Source organism: Aotus nancymaae, unplaced genomic scaffold, assembly GCF_030222135.1.
Source record: "Aotus nancymaae isolate 86718 unplaced genomic scaffold, 86718_ANA_hifiasm-v0.15.2.pri h1tg000036l, whole genome shotgun sequence".
Classification (NCBI taxonomy): domain Eukaryota; kingdom Metazoa; phylum Chordata; class Mammalia; order Primates; family Aotidae; genus Aotus; species Aotus nancymaae.
This window is the reverse complement of record NW_026988450.1, coordinates 9,870,090-9,886,007: the sequence shown is the minus strand read 5'-3', so window position 1 is coordinate 9,886,007 and position 15,918 is coordinate 9,870,090. Positions and strand designations below refer to the sequence as shown.

The 15,918-nt window shown below is 39.2% G+C and overlaps 1 protein-coding gene across 4 annotated transcripts in view; it reads right to left on the bottom strand.

Annotated features, from left to right (window-relative positions):
- SDCBP (syndecan binding protein) overlaps window positions 1-15,658 on the bottom strand; it is a 29,870-nt gene extending 14,212 nt beyond the window's left edge. Inside the window, exons 1-3 of one of the 4 annotated variants that reach the window (XM_012463738.3) lie at window positions 15,570-15,658; window positions 4,067-4,132; window positions 2,092-2,121 (exon numbers count right to left, since the gene is read on the bottom strand). In XM_012463738.3, coding sequence (XP_012319161.2) covers window positions 2,092-2,121; window positions 4,067-4,117 — 81 coding nt within the window. In that variant the 5' untranslated portion in view covers window positions 4,118-4,132; window positions 15,570-15,658. The remainder of the gene's footprint in view (window positions 1-2,091; window positions 2,122-4,066; window positions 4,133-15,569) is intronic. The other 3 variants (XM_012463737.3, XM_012463741.3, XM_012463739.3) reach the window with 3 other exon arrangements.
- Window positions 15,659-15,918: the final 260 nt, after the last annotated feature.

Here is a 15,918-nt window from a genome sequence, read left to right as displayed (position 1 = left end):
GTTATAGCTACTGCAACACAGAACAACTCATTACTTTGTGGTGATGCTGGTGTAAATAAGCTTACTGCACTGCCAGTCATATAAAAGTACAGCACCTACAATTATGTATGGTACATAATTATTTGATAATAAATGACCGTTACTCATTTATCTCTTTCCTGTGTTATACATTTTATCTTTACTTGTATATCCTTTTACCTGTAAAAAAAAAGTTAACTGGGCCAGGCATGGTGGCTCACATCTGTAATCCCAGCACTTTGGGAGGCTGAGGCAGGTGGATCATGAGGTCAAGAGATCGAGACCATCCTGGCCAACATGGTGAAACCTCATCTCTACCAAAAATACAAAAATTAGCTCAGCGTGGTGGCTCGTGCCTGTAGTCCCAGCTACTTGGAAGGCTGAGGCAGGAGAATCGCTTGAACTCAGGAGGCGGAGGTTGCAGTGAGCCAAGATCAAGCCACTGCACTCCAGCCTGGTGAGAGTGAGACTCTGTAAAACAGTCTCAACGGGTCCTTCAGGAGTATTCCAAAAGGCACTGTTCTCATTGGAGATGAAAACTCCATGCATGTTACTGCCTCTGAAGATCTTTCAGTGGGACAATGTAGAGGTGGAAGACAGTGATGATCCTGAACCTGTGCAGGCCTAGGCTAATATGATATGTGTCTTAGTTTTTAACTAACTTACAAGTAATTTTTAAAAACTAAGAATTTAAAAAATAAGCTTATAGAATAAAGATATAAAGAAAGAAAATATTTTATACAGCTGTACAATGTGTTTGTGTTTTAAACTACATTACAGGAGTAGAAAGTTTAAAAAATTAAGTTATAGGAAGCTAAGTTTAATTTATTATTTGAGAACAAAAAATTTTTTAATAAATTTAGTGCAGCCCAAGTGTTGAGTGCTGATGAAGTCTAGAGCAGTATAATGTCCTAGGCCTCACATTCACTCACCACTCACTGACTCACCCAGCGCAACTTCTAGTCCTGGAAGCTCCATTCATGATAAATGCCTTATATAGATGTACCATTTAAAATCTTTCACACCGTATTTTTCCCATACCTTTTCTGTGTTTAGATACACAAATACTATTGTATAACAACAGCCTACAGTATTCAGTACAGTAACATGCTGTACAGGTTTGCAGCATAGGAACAACAGACTATACCATATTGCCTAGATGTGTAGTAGGCTATGCCATCTAGATTTGTGGAAGTACGCTCTATCATGTTTGCACAACAAAACTGCCTAATGAGGAATTTCTCAGAACATACCCATCTTTAAGCAATACATGACTATATACATGTCACTATACATTTGTCAAAATAGTGAACCCTAATGTAAACATGTAGACTTCGGGTGATAACTAATGAGCCAGATGTACTGCTCTGGTGCAGATGCTGATACTGGGGGAGGCTGTGCATGTGAGGACAGAGGGTATACTGTACTTTCTGATCAGTTTTGTTGTGAATCCAAAATTGCTCTAAAACACAGCTTATTAAATGAAAATACCTCTCCTTTGTATGTAGTTATGATTTTCTATTCTTTCACTGCTACTGTTTTTAATCCAAGGAATACTGAAGAATACATATAGAAAGCTCCCTGTAAACAAAGTTATATAGTCTTTTAAATAAAAATGAAACAAAAGGATGTAACCCAATTTCAAGTACTGTAAACCATTAAATGTAGCTACTTATTTCAAACTTACTTTGAAATCTGACACTACTAATAAAAAGGGGTTGGGGTGCCCCAGGGAGCATGCCAGGGCCTATTGTTTCTGTCATTAACAGAAAGGATGTGGAAAAACTGTGCTTATAGAGTCACTTCTGCCAAATCCTGCTCACGATATTAGCAAACTGATAAGCTCTGGTTCTGTATATCATTATTTATTAAAAGCTTACTTTGCATAAGAAGAGGAACCACAGGCTCTTGTCAGGATTTGGAATGGATAGAGTTCTAGGGACTGTATGATGCTAAAAGCCACAGCCTAATGGCTGCTACAGAATAGTTTTAAAAATATGAATGGTTGGTTCACTGCCGTAATTTAGCTTTGCTGTGGTGTTAAAGGCCAGCAGATGAGAAAATGAATACTACCTTCCTTCGTAATACCGTTTCAGGGGAATCCTAAGAATAAAAACAAACATGAGTATCATCACCTTAGAAAATGATGCAAAAAAAATACAGCCAAAGAGTTTAATGGCTAGATTAGAAATATCTTAAAATTCAACTTCAGGGGTAATAAAAGAACCATGTTTCCTGCTCTTTACTAACTGTTCTATCTTCCAGCTGCTTTCTGCTCTGAACATAAAAGGTTCTTTAATGGAAAAACCTATGTCATTCAATTCACTTCTGCTTAAAGAGGACAGCATGATACAGATGGTAGCCCTCTTTATTTTTCATTCCAATATTTGTCAATATCAACTCTTCTTCTTCTCCTGTTTGTAAAATCAAAAGCCTCAGCTCATATCTGACTCTGGTGATTTACATTCAATTCCATAAAGAGCTAACAAAAAAGGATGAAAACAAAGAACAGATTAGTCATACTTTCAGGTCCATTTACAAATCCTTATCAGCTAATGTGCTGATGTCATATTAATGGTTAAGTAGTTATTTTGGAAAGCTAAATATTTCAGATAAAAGCCTTTCAAAAAGAAAGAGTGCTTGCTTAGATGAACTCCGTGGAAATAAAAACCACATGAAGAAATTACTGACAAAATACTGAAGAAAGAAGTGAAAGGAACATTTAAAAGATGACTGTTCGAGGCAATGAAGCCTTCACAGCTGAACTGTAGATTTCAGAGATTTTACAAATCTCATTTTAATATCCATACTGGATCTATGATAGAAAACAACTGTTCAAAATTCAATCATCAAGTAATCTTACTTTCTAGTAAATTGAAGACAGGGCCTCAAGTAAAATGATCTTCAAGGTAAGGAGTTTTTGTTTATCTTGTCAAATTAAAATAATAAACAATAGTTGAAGAAATTCTAAATTGATAAGAGATCAAGTTAAAAGCTAACCATAAACAGATGAATTCATCATATACTACAAATTATCCCCAGTTAAAATAATTACCAAATATTTCACATATAGGCAGAATTGATCTCAATTCTACATTTTGTTCTTAAGCAGAAGCGTTTGTCTTCAAAGCTAATACTTATACTAAGGATTATAGAAATTTTCAACTCAATGCAATTAGAAACACTGCAATCTCTAGCACAGTCATTTAGAGAATGAGCAAGTGAAATGTCTGCTGCTCATTCTCTCAAAGGAAAAAAATCACTATATTTTCCTTGTGCTTTTACATGACTGCTCTTCCAAAAGCAGCATGTACTCCACTATTTCTGCAATTTTAACCTCAATTAGGAGGCACAGAATTACTTTAAAGAGTGATTATACTTAAAGATCCAAAAGAAAAATATACCAATTTTACACAAAACTATGAATATCTAAAAAATTAGAGTATATTTTGTCAACTTAAATGTTACATATAATTTTAGTCAGAAAATTAAGCTACATGTAGAAAGTGTAAGTCAAATTAAAAAAAAAAAAAATCCCGGGCCGGGCGCGGTGGCTCACGCCTGTAATCTCAGCACTTTGGGAGGCCGAGGCAGGTGGATCACGAGGTCAAGAGATCGAGACCATCCTGGTCAACATGGTGAAACCCCATCTCTACTAAAAATACAAAAAATTAGCTGGGCGTGGTGGCACGTGCCTGTAATCCCAGCTACTCAGGAGGCTGAGGCAGGAGAATTGCCTGAACCCAGGAGGCAGAGGTTGCGGTGAGCCGAGATTGCGCCACTGCACTCCAGCCTGGGTAACAAGAGCGAAACTCCGTCTCAAAAAAAAAAAAAAGAAAAGAAAAAAAAATCCCTTTCCTGTTATTCACAGTGAAATGAAAAACAAATTGTAAACTTTTTAGCCTGCAATTAATAAAATTGAAAAAAGGTTTATGAAGTGCAAAAATGAACAAATATATCTACTATTTAGCTATCCTGCTTTACTTTACCTACAAGTAGAATATATGTTACTGTGTCTGTTTTGAAAAACATATTTAAACTATCATACCTGAATTACTTTGTCTACCTTCAAGTCTTCAAGAGACGGATAGAGAGACATTTTTGCTGGATTCTTCTAAAAAAAAAAAGTTATATTACTCTGATGTCACAGAAATTAAAACAACATTTAAATTGCAAAGCATATTTAAAAATAGGAATATATAGGCTATACCAAAAGTTAGCTGATACTTAACAATTACCAAACTACCCTTCCTTCCCCTAATATTATTACTGAGCTATATCCATCACAGATTTAAAAATTCTTTTCAAGTAAAAGTCCCTTCATTTACAAATTCAGAAAATCAAACAGAACAGTTATGTGACTTACTCCTAACTTAGACAAGTACTTGCAACTTAGCCAGGACTAGGAAACTACCCTTAGTACAATGCCCTTGGGCATTACACAGCTACATTTCCTTCTAACAATAAAAGCCTAAAAGCAGATCATATGCAGTATCAACACATGAAACCTCTATCGCTAAGAAAACTGTATGCATACATACATGTATTTAGAAGAAACTATACCAACTACTAACAGATTTATCTTCAGAAGACAGATGGTAATGGAATGAGGAATAAGAGGGAAATTTTTACTTTTCATTTAATAATACTTCTATATTAAGTAGAAGTATTTTTTTATTATCATAAATTGCTTTTTGTAATAATTTAAAACACAATTCTCTAAATGTGTTATATGAATACATATTTTAAATTTTATTTAGCTGTTTTGAGATGAGTAACTTTCACTCAACCCAATAAAACAGAATATATGCTAAACTGGTATACAGTTTACAAGATTCTTGATTCAGGTATCAATTTATTACCTCCCATTTCCAAATCCACTTCTTATTGCTTTCTCTCCCAAAATGGAGCTGAGCCCTTTCAATATTGCTCTGTTGCCAGCTGGCATGATGTTAAGCCTTGTCAGTAGAGGCAATTAGAGGTAACTTGGAGGAGTAAGAGGTTTTTCTCTTTGTGGTTGCAACGTACTACTCTAGCCAGACTCCTGCAGTGCCTGCTCCTATAGCATCTTGCAAACCGCAGTAAATAGTTTCACAAGCATGCAGATGCTCACCCCAGCACTGTTGAGTAACTTTGCAGCAGAATGCCACCATCAAGGAATCTCCCCAAGCAGCTTTCTCAACCCCTTCACGTGGCTTCTGCAGCAAATTCCAAGGTTCAGCATGCCAGAGGGAGAATTTCAGGGAAGTTAAACAGGGTATCTGGCAACTTCACCAACTGCCAGTGACATCTGTCCCCTCTTCAGCCAGACCTGGATCAGCCCCAGTAGGGGAGCAGCCCTGGAGTTAGCAGCTGCTTATTAAGTCTGCTCTTACAGTATTTTTCAAAGTTGTCTTTACTTCTAATGAGTCAATCTCTACTTCTTCAACCATCTTATAACTAATAATTCTGTGTATTAGACCTCTACTGTTAAAATCACTATATGGTCTCTGTCTCCTAGTTGGACAGTATATAATAGTTCCTTTTTAAATTAATATAATTCACACATTCTAAAATACAGCCTTTCAAAGTATACAATGCAATGGTTTTTAGTATATTCACAGACTTCTACAATCATCTCCACTATCTAATCTTTGAATATTTCTGCCCTCCCCAAAAGAAATCTCATGCCTTCCCCATTCTACCCTCCTTCCAGCTCCAGGCAACCACACATACACTTCCCGCCTCTGGATTTACCTATTCTGGATACTTAATGTAGAATCTTAGAAAATGTGGCCTTCTGGCCAGGTGCGGTGGCTAACCCCTGTAATCCCAGCACTTTAGGAGACCAAGGCAGGCGAATCACCTGAGGTCGGGAGTTTGAGACCAGCCTGACCAACATGATGAAACCCCATCTCTAAAAACAAAACGACGACAGCCGGGTGTGGTGGCTCACGCCTGTAATCCAAACACTTTGGAGGCCAAGGTGGGTGGATCACCTGAGGTCAGGAGTTCAAGACCAGCCTGACCAACATGGTGAAACCCCCTCTTTAAAAAACAAACAAACAAACAACAACAACAACAACAACAAATATGTGGCTTTCTGCATCTGACTTTATTCACATATGCTCAAGGTTCATCTGCTGGAGCATGTATCAGTATTTCATTTATTTTTATAGCTGAATAATATTCCATTGTATGTATACCACCTTGTATTTATGCATTCATCAGCTGATGACATTTGGGTTATATGCACTTTTTGACTATTATGAATAATGCTGCTATAAATGCTAATGAGTATTTGCATTGTTAGTAAATAATATGTAAGTTTACATACTTTTTTCAATAAATGCACCTTTAATTCTCTTAGAATATAGTTAAGCATGCAACTGCTGGGTCATATGGTAACTCTAATACCATCCCCTTGATGATTACAGGATTCAACATATGAATGGAGGGACAGGGTCACAAACATTCAGACCACAGCATAGACCACTATCATACATGATTTACAAATACTTATTCTGTAGGTTGTCTTTTCATTTTTTCACAGTACACTTTGCAATATAAAGTTTTTAGTTTTGACAAAGTTGAATCTGTATTTCTTCTTGGTTGCTTATGCTTTAGATATAACATCTAAGAGACTATTGCCCAACTCAAGGTCATGAAGAATTACCCTTATGTTTTCTTCTAAAAATTTTATGTCTTTAGTTCTTGCATTTATATGTTTGATTTATTTTGTTAATTTTGTACATGATGTGTGGTATTTGATATAAATATGGTCACCCCTACTCTTTTTTGGTTACCATTTGCATGGAGTATCTTTTTCCAACCTTTTACTTTCAGCATGTGTCCTTAAATCTAAAGAGTGTCTCCTATAAACTGGGTATAGCTGGCTCTTGGTTTTCTTTTCTTAATCCATTCAGCCCCTCTATGTCTTTTGACTGGAGAGTTTAGTACATTTACAGTTAAAGTTATTACTGATAGGGAAGGACTTACAATTGACATTTTGTTATTGATTTTCTTTCTTGAAGCTTTTTTGTCCTTCCTTTCCTCTCTTGCCATCATGCTTGTTGTTTCAGAGTTTTTAATAGATATGCTTTGATTCCTTTCTTTTTTGTATTTTCTATGGGTATTTTCTTTGTGGTTACCATGGAGCTTACATGAAACATCTTATAATAAACCTATTTTAAACTGATAACTTCAACTGCATACAATATTGCTTCTTCTCATCCACCCCCATACTGCATTACTGTCACAAATTACATCTTTTTTGCTGTGTATCCATTAACATTTTTATTTTTTAATTTTTTAGAGACAGGGTCTTGCTATGTTGCCCAGGCTGGAGTGCAAGGGCTATTCACAGGTGCAATACCAGTACTGATCAGCACGGGAGTTTTGACCTGCTCCGTTTCTGACCTGGGCTGGTTCACCCCTCCTTAGGCAACCTGGTGGTTCCCTGCTCCCGGGAGGTCACCATATTGATGCTGAACTTAGTGCAGACACCCTATCGGCATAGCGCACTACAGCCCAGAACTCCTGGGCTCAAGTGATCCTCCAGCCTCAGCCTCTAGAGTAGCTGGGACTATAGGCATGCGCCACCATGCCCGGATCCATTAACATTTTTATAGTTATAGGCACTTATACTTTTGTCTTAGATTTATGTGTCAGACATAAATGTGATTTACTCATCACCATTAGAATATGCAAATCTATATATGTCCATAGCTTTATCATTTCGTTTTAAACTTTCATGTTGAACATCCTTTTGTTTACATTTAATAGACTCCATCAGCATTCAGATACAGTGGTGATGAACTCTCTCAGATTTTACTTATTTCTTATTGAGAATCTTATTTCTCTTTTACTTTTGAAGGAAAGTTTTGCCAGATACAGTACCTTGCTGGCAGCTTTTCTTCCAGCAGTTTGACTATATCATCCCACTCCTTTCTGACCTCCAAGGTTTCTGCTAAGAAATCTACTTATAGTCCTACAGGATCTCCTTTGTACATGACAAGTTGTTCTCTTCCTGCTGCTTTCAAAATTATTTGACTTTGACAATTTGATTATGGTGTGGTTCCATGTAGATGTCTTTGGATTGTTCTACCTTGGAGTCCCTTGGGCTTCTTGAATCTGGATGTCTACTACCTTCCTCAGATTTGGGAAGTTTTGGGCATTATTTCTTCAAATGCTCCTTTCTTTTTCCAACATATGGAACTTCCATACAATCTGTATTGATACAACTGATGCTGTCCCATTAGTACTCTAGGCTGTCTTCATTCTTTTTTTATTCTTTTTATTTTTGTTTCTCTGACTGGAAAATTTCAAATGACTGGCTTCAATTTCATTAATTCTTCTCCTTGAAAAACACTGCTGCTAAATCCCTCTAGTAAATCTATCAATTTAGTCAAAGAAGCATATTGCATGTGTTACAACATTTGTTTGGTTTCTTTTTACATTTTCAATCTCTTTGTTGATATCATTTTGTTCGTGCAGCATTTTCCTCGGGTCACTGAGCATCTTTACAGTGGTTAATCTGAATTCCTTCTGAGATAATCAAGATATATCTGTTTCTTTAAAGTTGGTTCCTGGATATTTTGACCCTTTGATTGTGCCATGTTTCCCTGTTTCTTTGTGTGCCTTTTAACATCATGTTGGAATCCAAGCATTTGAAAAAATATCACCTCTCCCAGACTTTGTGAACTGGCTCTATACAGAAAAAGATCTCACTGATCAGCCTGACTAGAGATTCTGCACACCTTTTGAACCTTTCCTGAGGATGCTTCTTTTCGACTAGTGTGTATAAATTCTCAAGATGAACTTGTTGGTTTCCTTTTTCAGGATCTCATAATCTTTTGCTTCCTGTGGTATCTGTCTATCGTACTTCAGGTTCTCTGGAGCTGCTGCAAGCCACCCAGCCTTTTGTTTTAAGAGGCCTCCAACCTGGTGCCCTTTCCTGTCAGTGGGTTTTTAGAGTATGCCCACTCCTGCCTGTACTCCAAGTCAGGTACCAGTCCCTTAGGTAGCTCTCTGAAGTGCTGGAATGTAAGACACATACTCCACTATTTTCTCCCCAAGACTTTTCATGCCACACCTAGGGAGAGGCTGCTGAGCTGTACCATTCTCTGTCTGCTCTACCATGGGTCCTCTAGAGCAGCAACAAGTTTTACAGCTCTCTTGGTCTCAGTGGCTCCCGGGCACCTGGATACACCAGCTCCTGTCAGCTTTCCAAGATAAGCAAGACAGAAGCCAGTCCCTCAGTCCACTGAAAAATTGAAACACTGGACACACATTCCAACTTTTTTGTCTCCTCAAGGAGAAGCCAGGAGTTGAGAATTTTCTCCTGCTGGTTTCATGCTGAGGGAGGGGGAGGGACGATGGTGAGTGCATGCTAATCTAAACTGTCAACTTTGTTTTTAATGACCCTGAAACCTGGTGCCCTTTCCTGTCAGAGCTTATATTCAGGCAAAATAAAAACCAGTCCCTTGGGCAGACCTTTGAAAAATCTGAATTTCAAACGTATGTTTCAGTGTTCTCTTTCCCTCCCCAGGGAAAAGCCAGGAGTCTGGAGTTTCCTCTCGCTCATGCCATGCTGAGCCAGGGGAATGAACCATGGTAAGCAAGTAGGATGAATTTTCCTACCATCTTGGATGCAGCTGGTTTATTGCTCGCCTAGAATGCAGGAGTCTCTTAACTAGTTTCTGGATTTCTCACAAAGAGATCTGGGGTGTGTATTGTTATTGAATCAGTATCTCTGTGGGGAGAAGAAACATGTGGGCTTTCTATTGCACCTTCTTGCTGGCATTACCCTTCTTTTATCTGTTTCTTGCCTAATTTCTCTGGCTATAATCTCCAGTTCAATGCTGAATAGTAGTGGCCTGGTACAGTCCTTAAGGAAAAAACAATCTAGTTTTGTGGAGGGCAAAAAAGGACATTCTTGAGAGAGCATTATTAAATATGATTTAATTGTATTAATCCAGGAGAACAAAGTGAATTACCTTCTTTGGGTTCAAAGGCTCAATTTCCTAGCAGCCTTTCCCTTAAACACATTTTTTTGCCTTAAACGTTCAACCATTCTATCAATATAAACAAAATGCATATGATATATAATAAATGAAATGCATATGATACATAATATACAAAATGCAAAGCAAGTTGCAATATCAACAACCAAAATGCACTGAAAAGAATGTTACCTGGCCATCTAATACTATTTCTGTTTTTGATTTCTTTTTTTGATTGTTACTGGCTAACTTCAAAATCCCATTGTATCTTGAAAAATGAAGTGTTTTCCTAACTTTTCTCCCCATAGATGTTTCTCTTCAAACAAATATTAACTGAAATTGTCTGAACAATTCTTGAGTTAATTCACACCCATCAACTCAAACCTAGAAGAGAAATGGACTTTCAATTTTTTTTAAAATAACAAATATTACCCTAATTTACACTTCCATAAAAAGTAAGTTTCAAGTTTAAGTGTATTGATCTTAATTAACTCTCACTATTCTTCTAAATCACAAAGTATTCCTCAATTTTACTTTCTTGACCCATTTCATTAAATTTATTTCCAAGTAATAAAATGTTGTAGCTGCAAACCACTGACTATTCATCACTAGGTCACATGCTTCCATGCCTGCATATTTTTGCAAAAGGTGTATCCTCTTCCAGGAATGTTCTTCCAGGACTTCTCTAGCGATCAAAATCCTAGTTAGCCTTGAAGCCCAGGTCAAGTGCCACTTCTTCAAAAACGGTGCCTTTTATGGCTTCAGTTGGATATTATTTGTTCCTTTCAATTTCTCTCAACTCTGCCTTAGGTTATAGGTAGTACATGTTTATCTCCATTACTTGATGGCAGAACTCACATTTAATATATTTACACAGCATAAACGCTTTATCCTCATCCTCAAAGATATCAAATGTAGCTGGGCACAGGGGCTCATGCCTGTAATCTCAACAGTTTGGGAGAACAAGGTGGGTGGATCACTTAAGCCCAAGAGTTTGTAACCAGCTTGGGCAATACAGAAAAACCCCATCTCTACAAAAAATACAAAAAACTAGCTAGGCACAGTGGCACACGCCTGTAGCTACTCAGGATGCTGAGGTGGGAGGATCACCTAAGCCCAGGAAGTTGAGGCTGCAGTGAGCTGTCGTCACATCACCACACTCTAACCTGGGTGACAGACTGAGACCCTGTCTCACCAATAAAAAAAAAAATTAAAAAAAGAAGATATCAAATGTTAATATTTTGATAAATATTATAAAAATAACAGTAAATAAGATATCTTAAACACTTATTGAAAAGATCAAAATATTCTAGGGCAAGTCTATACTTTTGAACCTAACAGTGTACAAAGCCTTCTAGAAAAATGATAAATGCTTTATTTTTCTGAAGGGCTCCATTAAGTCACCTGTATATTATATTTAAATGTAATGGGAACTCTCAGAAACACAGCCTTTTTGCAAGAACTGCGAAGCTAACTCTGAGAACTTCTAATTGTGGCTGGAATTTCATAATGACCAATAATGAGGTTTAAGAGGATTCTGAAAGTAACTACTGCATCAGTGTAAGAATCTCATTTTACCTTACTTGCAACTCTTATCACACACTATTATTGTACCGACTAAACTACAGAATTTTGTTTCTAGGATTTCCTTTGAGCTGAGTAATCACTAACAGGATAAAACTCCCACAACTACTCTGATAGAGTTTAATCAAACCTTCCTGATCACTACAGCTTTTTTCCACTGGCCTATTTCCTTGGAAAGAAATGGTACTGCCCGCATACCCTTTGACCAGGTCTGGCCCATGCTATGTTACTTGCAATCTCTGTGACTCATGCCTTATGAAAGGCCCCTAAACCCAATGTATCCCAGGCCTCAGAAATAACTCCCAAATGGGATTATTAAGAGATCTTTTAGTGGTTGGGATAGTTTCAGGGCTTATTCAGAACACCAAAAGACTGACTATGTATGTACGCATGCATGTATGTACGTATCTATCATCTATTTATCTATATTGTCTACCTCAGTACCAAGTTTCTCACTTGTCCCTCAACCCCCTCAGGGCAATATTAGAGTAACCTCCTTGAAGTCTTTAAATATGTGCACAGAACAAAGGCCCTCAACTTAAATACTGTATGTGATATTTTGGAATTCTAGTTTATTTGCTCTCTGGATACAATATTCTGATTAATGAAGTAGGAAACACTAGCAAAGTTTTCCAAATACTATCACCTAGAATGGAACTATTCATCATTTTCTGAGTTATTAACCTCGCCTCTTCTCAAACCACCAACTACAACTGGCCTCCCTTTAAAATGACGTGTGATTGTTTAAGGTGAAATATGTTTATTTGCTTGTTTTAATCTAAGCTATTAAAACAGGAGTTCCCAACCCCCAGACCAAGGACCAATACCAGTCGGTGGCCCATTAGGAAACAGGCCACACACAGCAGGAGCTGAGTGGCAGGTGAACCAGTATTACCACCTGAGCTCTACCTCAAGTCAGATCAGTGGCAGCATTAGATTCTCATAGGAGCAGGAACGCTATAGTGATCTCAGTTAAACGCTCCTTGTGAAATAGTTTCATCCTGAAACTATCCCCCGATCCTGTCTGTGGAAAAACTGTCTTCCATGAAACCAGTCCCTCGTGCCAAAAATGTCGGGAATCACTGTATTAAAAACATTTTGGAAAAATAAAAATTTAGGACTACAGAATCACTGATTTTTAAAAAATATTACATGACAGTTGAGCAAAGTTGAATTCAAAGATGTTGCTTATTTCAACTATCCATATGTTCAAAACCAGGAAAATCTGGAATACTAATTTGTGTTTCTTTTGTTGAAGCTGTTATTAAAATTTCTAGTAAAGTTGTGTTGCATTATCTCTTTATTTTCACTTATGCGAACTATTCATAAAATACATGAAAAATGTAAAAAATAAAAATAAAGTATCAGGCCAGGAACCGTGGCTCATGCCTGTAATCCTAGCACTTTAGGAGGCCGAGGCAGGAGGACTGCTTGAACCCAGGAGTTTGAGACCAGCCTGAGCAACACAGCAAGATTCCATCTCTAAAAAAAGAAAATAAAAAGTAAAAAATGAAAAAATAACATGTCCATTGGACCCAGATGGTAAGCATTCCAGATAGCTCATACATGGGGTCTAGAAACACAATTTTATATATCCTAAGCAGTCTTCCAGAGCAATGTTCTCAATCTGGCTAATCATCAGAGCCAAATTACTGGAGGCTCTAGTTATTATAAAAACAGCTTCCTGGGCCGGGCACGGTGGCTCACGCCTGCAATCCCAGCACTTTGGAAGGCCAAGGCAGGCGGATCACGAGGTCAAGAGATCAAGACCATCTTGGCCATCGTGAAACCCCGTCTCTACTAAAAATACAAAAAAATTAGTAGGGCGTGGTGGCACGGGCCTGTGGTCCAAGCTACTCGGGAGGCTGAGGCGGAAGAATCGCTTGAACCCAGGAGACGGAGGTTGCAGTGAGCCAAGATTTCACCACTGCACTCCAGCCTGGCAACAGAGCAAGACTCCATCTCAAAAACAAAACAAAACAAAACAAAAAAACAGCTTCCTGGACAGATACAATTTCATGGAAGGACTTAGGTACTCTTCTTTTTAATAAATATCCTGGGGGTTTCTGATGATCAGTCATTAAGAAGTATGCCCATATAAAGTCCACTCTAAATAGAATAATTAATTCTTACCCCTAGGATTCTATTTCTCAGCTACTGAACTGGCAAAAATCCAAAGTTTGACAACACTCTCCAATGGCAAGTCTTTGAGAAACACTCATACACTAGTAGTGGTAGCGTAAACTAGTACAATTCCCATGGGGAATGAGTTTGCAGTAGCTTACTAAAATTCTAAATTCAAATATTCTCCAACTCTGCAGTATCACTTCAAGACCTGACGTGTACAAATACATGTGCACAAAGGAAGCAACATATGTAAAAGTTTATTCACTGCAGCACTGACTGTAACAGCAAAAGACTTGAAAGCTATATATGCTGATATTAGAAAAGTTCCAAAATATTATCACTAACTGGAAAAATAAGAGCAAAATGTGGAGCAGTATATAAAATGTTAACGTTTATGTTAAAAGAAAGGAGACAAATGTAGCTTGTATGTTTGCCTGTGTAGATATAACTTTCCTGGATGAATACCTAAGAAATTTAAAACAGCTGGCTGCCTGCCAGAAGGTGACTTGATACTATATACCTTTGTATGCTGCTTAAATTTTGAGACATGTGATCGTTTACCTACTCAAAGACAATATTTACAAAAGATGGTGGCAGCACTTGAAAACAAAATTAATAAATGCTAACATAACTATTACTAAGTGTAGAAAGTATTTTAAAGTTGTTTGGGGAGCTTTTCTTTTTTGTAGTCTCTTGGCATTCAATACCCATAAAAAGTACCCAAATCTGGCAACAGGAAAAATAGTTGTGCCACGCTCATTTTAAGAAACTAATTAATTAAACAGTACATTTAACTGGCAACCATTAGCAAATTCTCCCCCTTTTATGACTTTTACATCTTTTCCTATAATGCCCAAAACTAAAAGTTAATGTCTCTGAAGTTAAATTTAGTTTATAATGGAGTGACTAAACAAGCGGATGTTAGAGTTTGGTAAACCGAGTGTAGTACGTAATGGAAAAAATAACCGTAAATGTGTATGCGGTTATACAGAATAGATAATCCTAGAAACTCCTTTCAAAAATGAGCACATTCGAAGACTCCATGACTCAATAATCCCACTTTGATAAAAGTAAAAACTTTCCACATCGATGTCTTCCCTTTCCCATCATTACAAGGAAATTCTGAAAGGAAAGCTCTGAGTCATCAGATCTCAGGAGTATTTCCTTCTAAACATACTCTACTGGAAACGTTTCTCCCTCAGGTCCAACTGCACCAGGAAAAAGCTCAGAGCGAACAACCTCTCCCCACCCCCTTCCAAAAAAGTCAAGGTTTCGCCCACTAAACACCTCCTTCCTGCTTTCAAATCCAGGACGTTCCGAATAACCCAAAAGGAAGTACAGCCCAAGAAACGCGGGGAGACAGGACGTTCCAAATAACCCCAAAGGAAGCACAGCCCAAGAAACGCGGGGAGAAACCGTGGCCAGAGGCTCTTTCTTTATTTGTCTCGAGATCTTATCGAGAACAACAAGGATCGAGAGACGGTCCCAGGAAGAATCCCAGGGCTGGGGCCGCGGCTGCCGGCGTTCACCCGGCCGTACCTCGGGGCTCTGCCCACCCCACCCCAGCCCCAGCCCCAGCCCCAGCCCCAGCCCCAGCCCCAGCCCGGATAGGAGCTCGAAACCCGCGGGGTCACGGCAGGCAGAGGGCGCTGCTCCCGCAAATTTGCCCCGCAGCCAGCACGGCGCAGGGAAGGGCGCGGAGCCCCCTGAGGAGAGGGCGTCGCCGCCGCCTCCCGAAAACGGCTGCGACCAGGACGCTCTCGGTTAAGAGGCCCGGGGAGCCTCACGCCTCTGCCCCACGTCCCCGCGCCCGGGACCCGGCACCGGCGTCCCTCTTGCCCCCTTTTGGCCTCTCACCTAGCTTACAGGGACTCACTCGCGGTCGCCGCCTCCGGTCACTGGCACGGACTTCTGAGGCCCGAGGGTAACACAGCGGCGAGAGCCCGAGGACCGCCCCCGAGGCGCGTCACGGCACCGCCCCCGCCTTCCTCCCGCGCAGGCGCACGGCCCCGGGTCAGGTGATCCCGTCCCCTAGGTAACGGGGCGGCGGGAGTAAAGGGGCCTGGGCGTGGGTCGTTCCTGCAGCTACCGGTATCTGGTAATGTAGGGCCGTGCACGTTGCCCGCTGTGCCAACCGGCCGCTGCCCCGCGGTTATTCTCCCCTTTTTCGCTCTTCTGGCAGTTCGTGCCCGCTGACCCCGTGCCA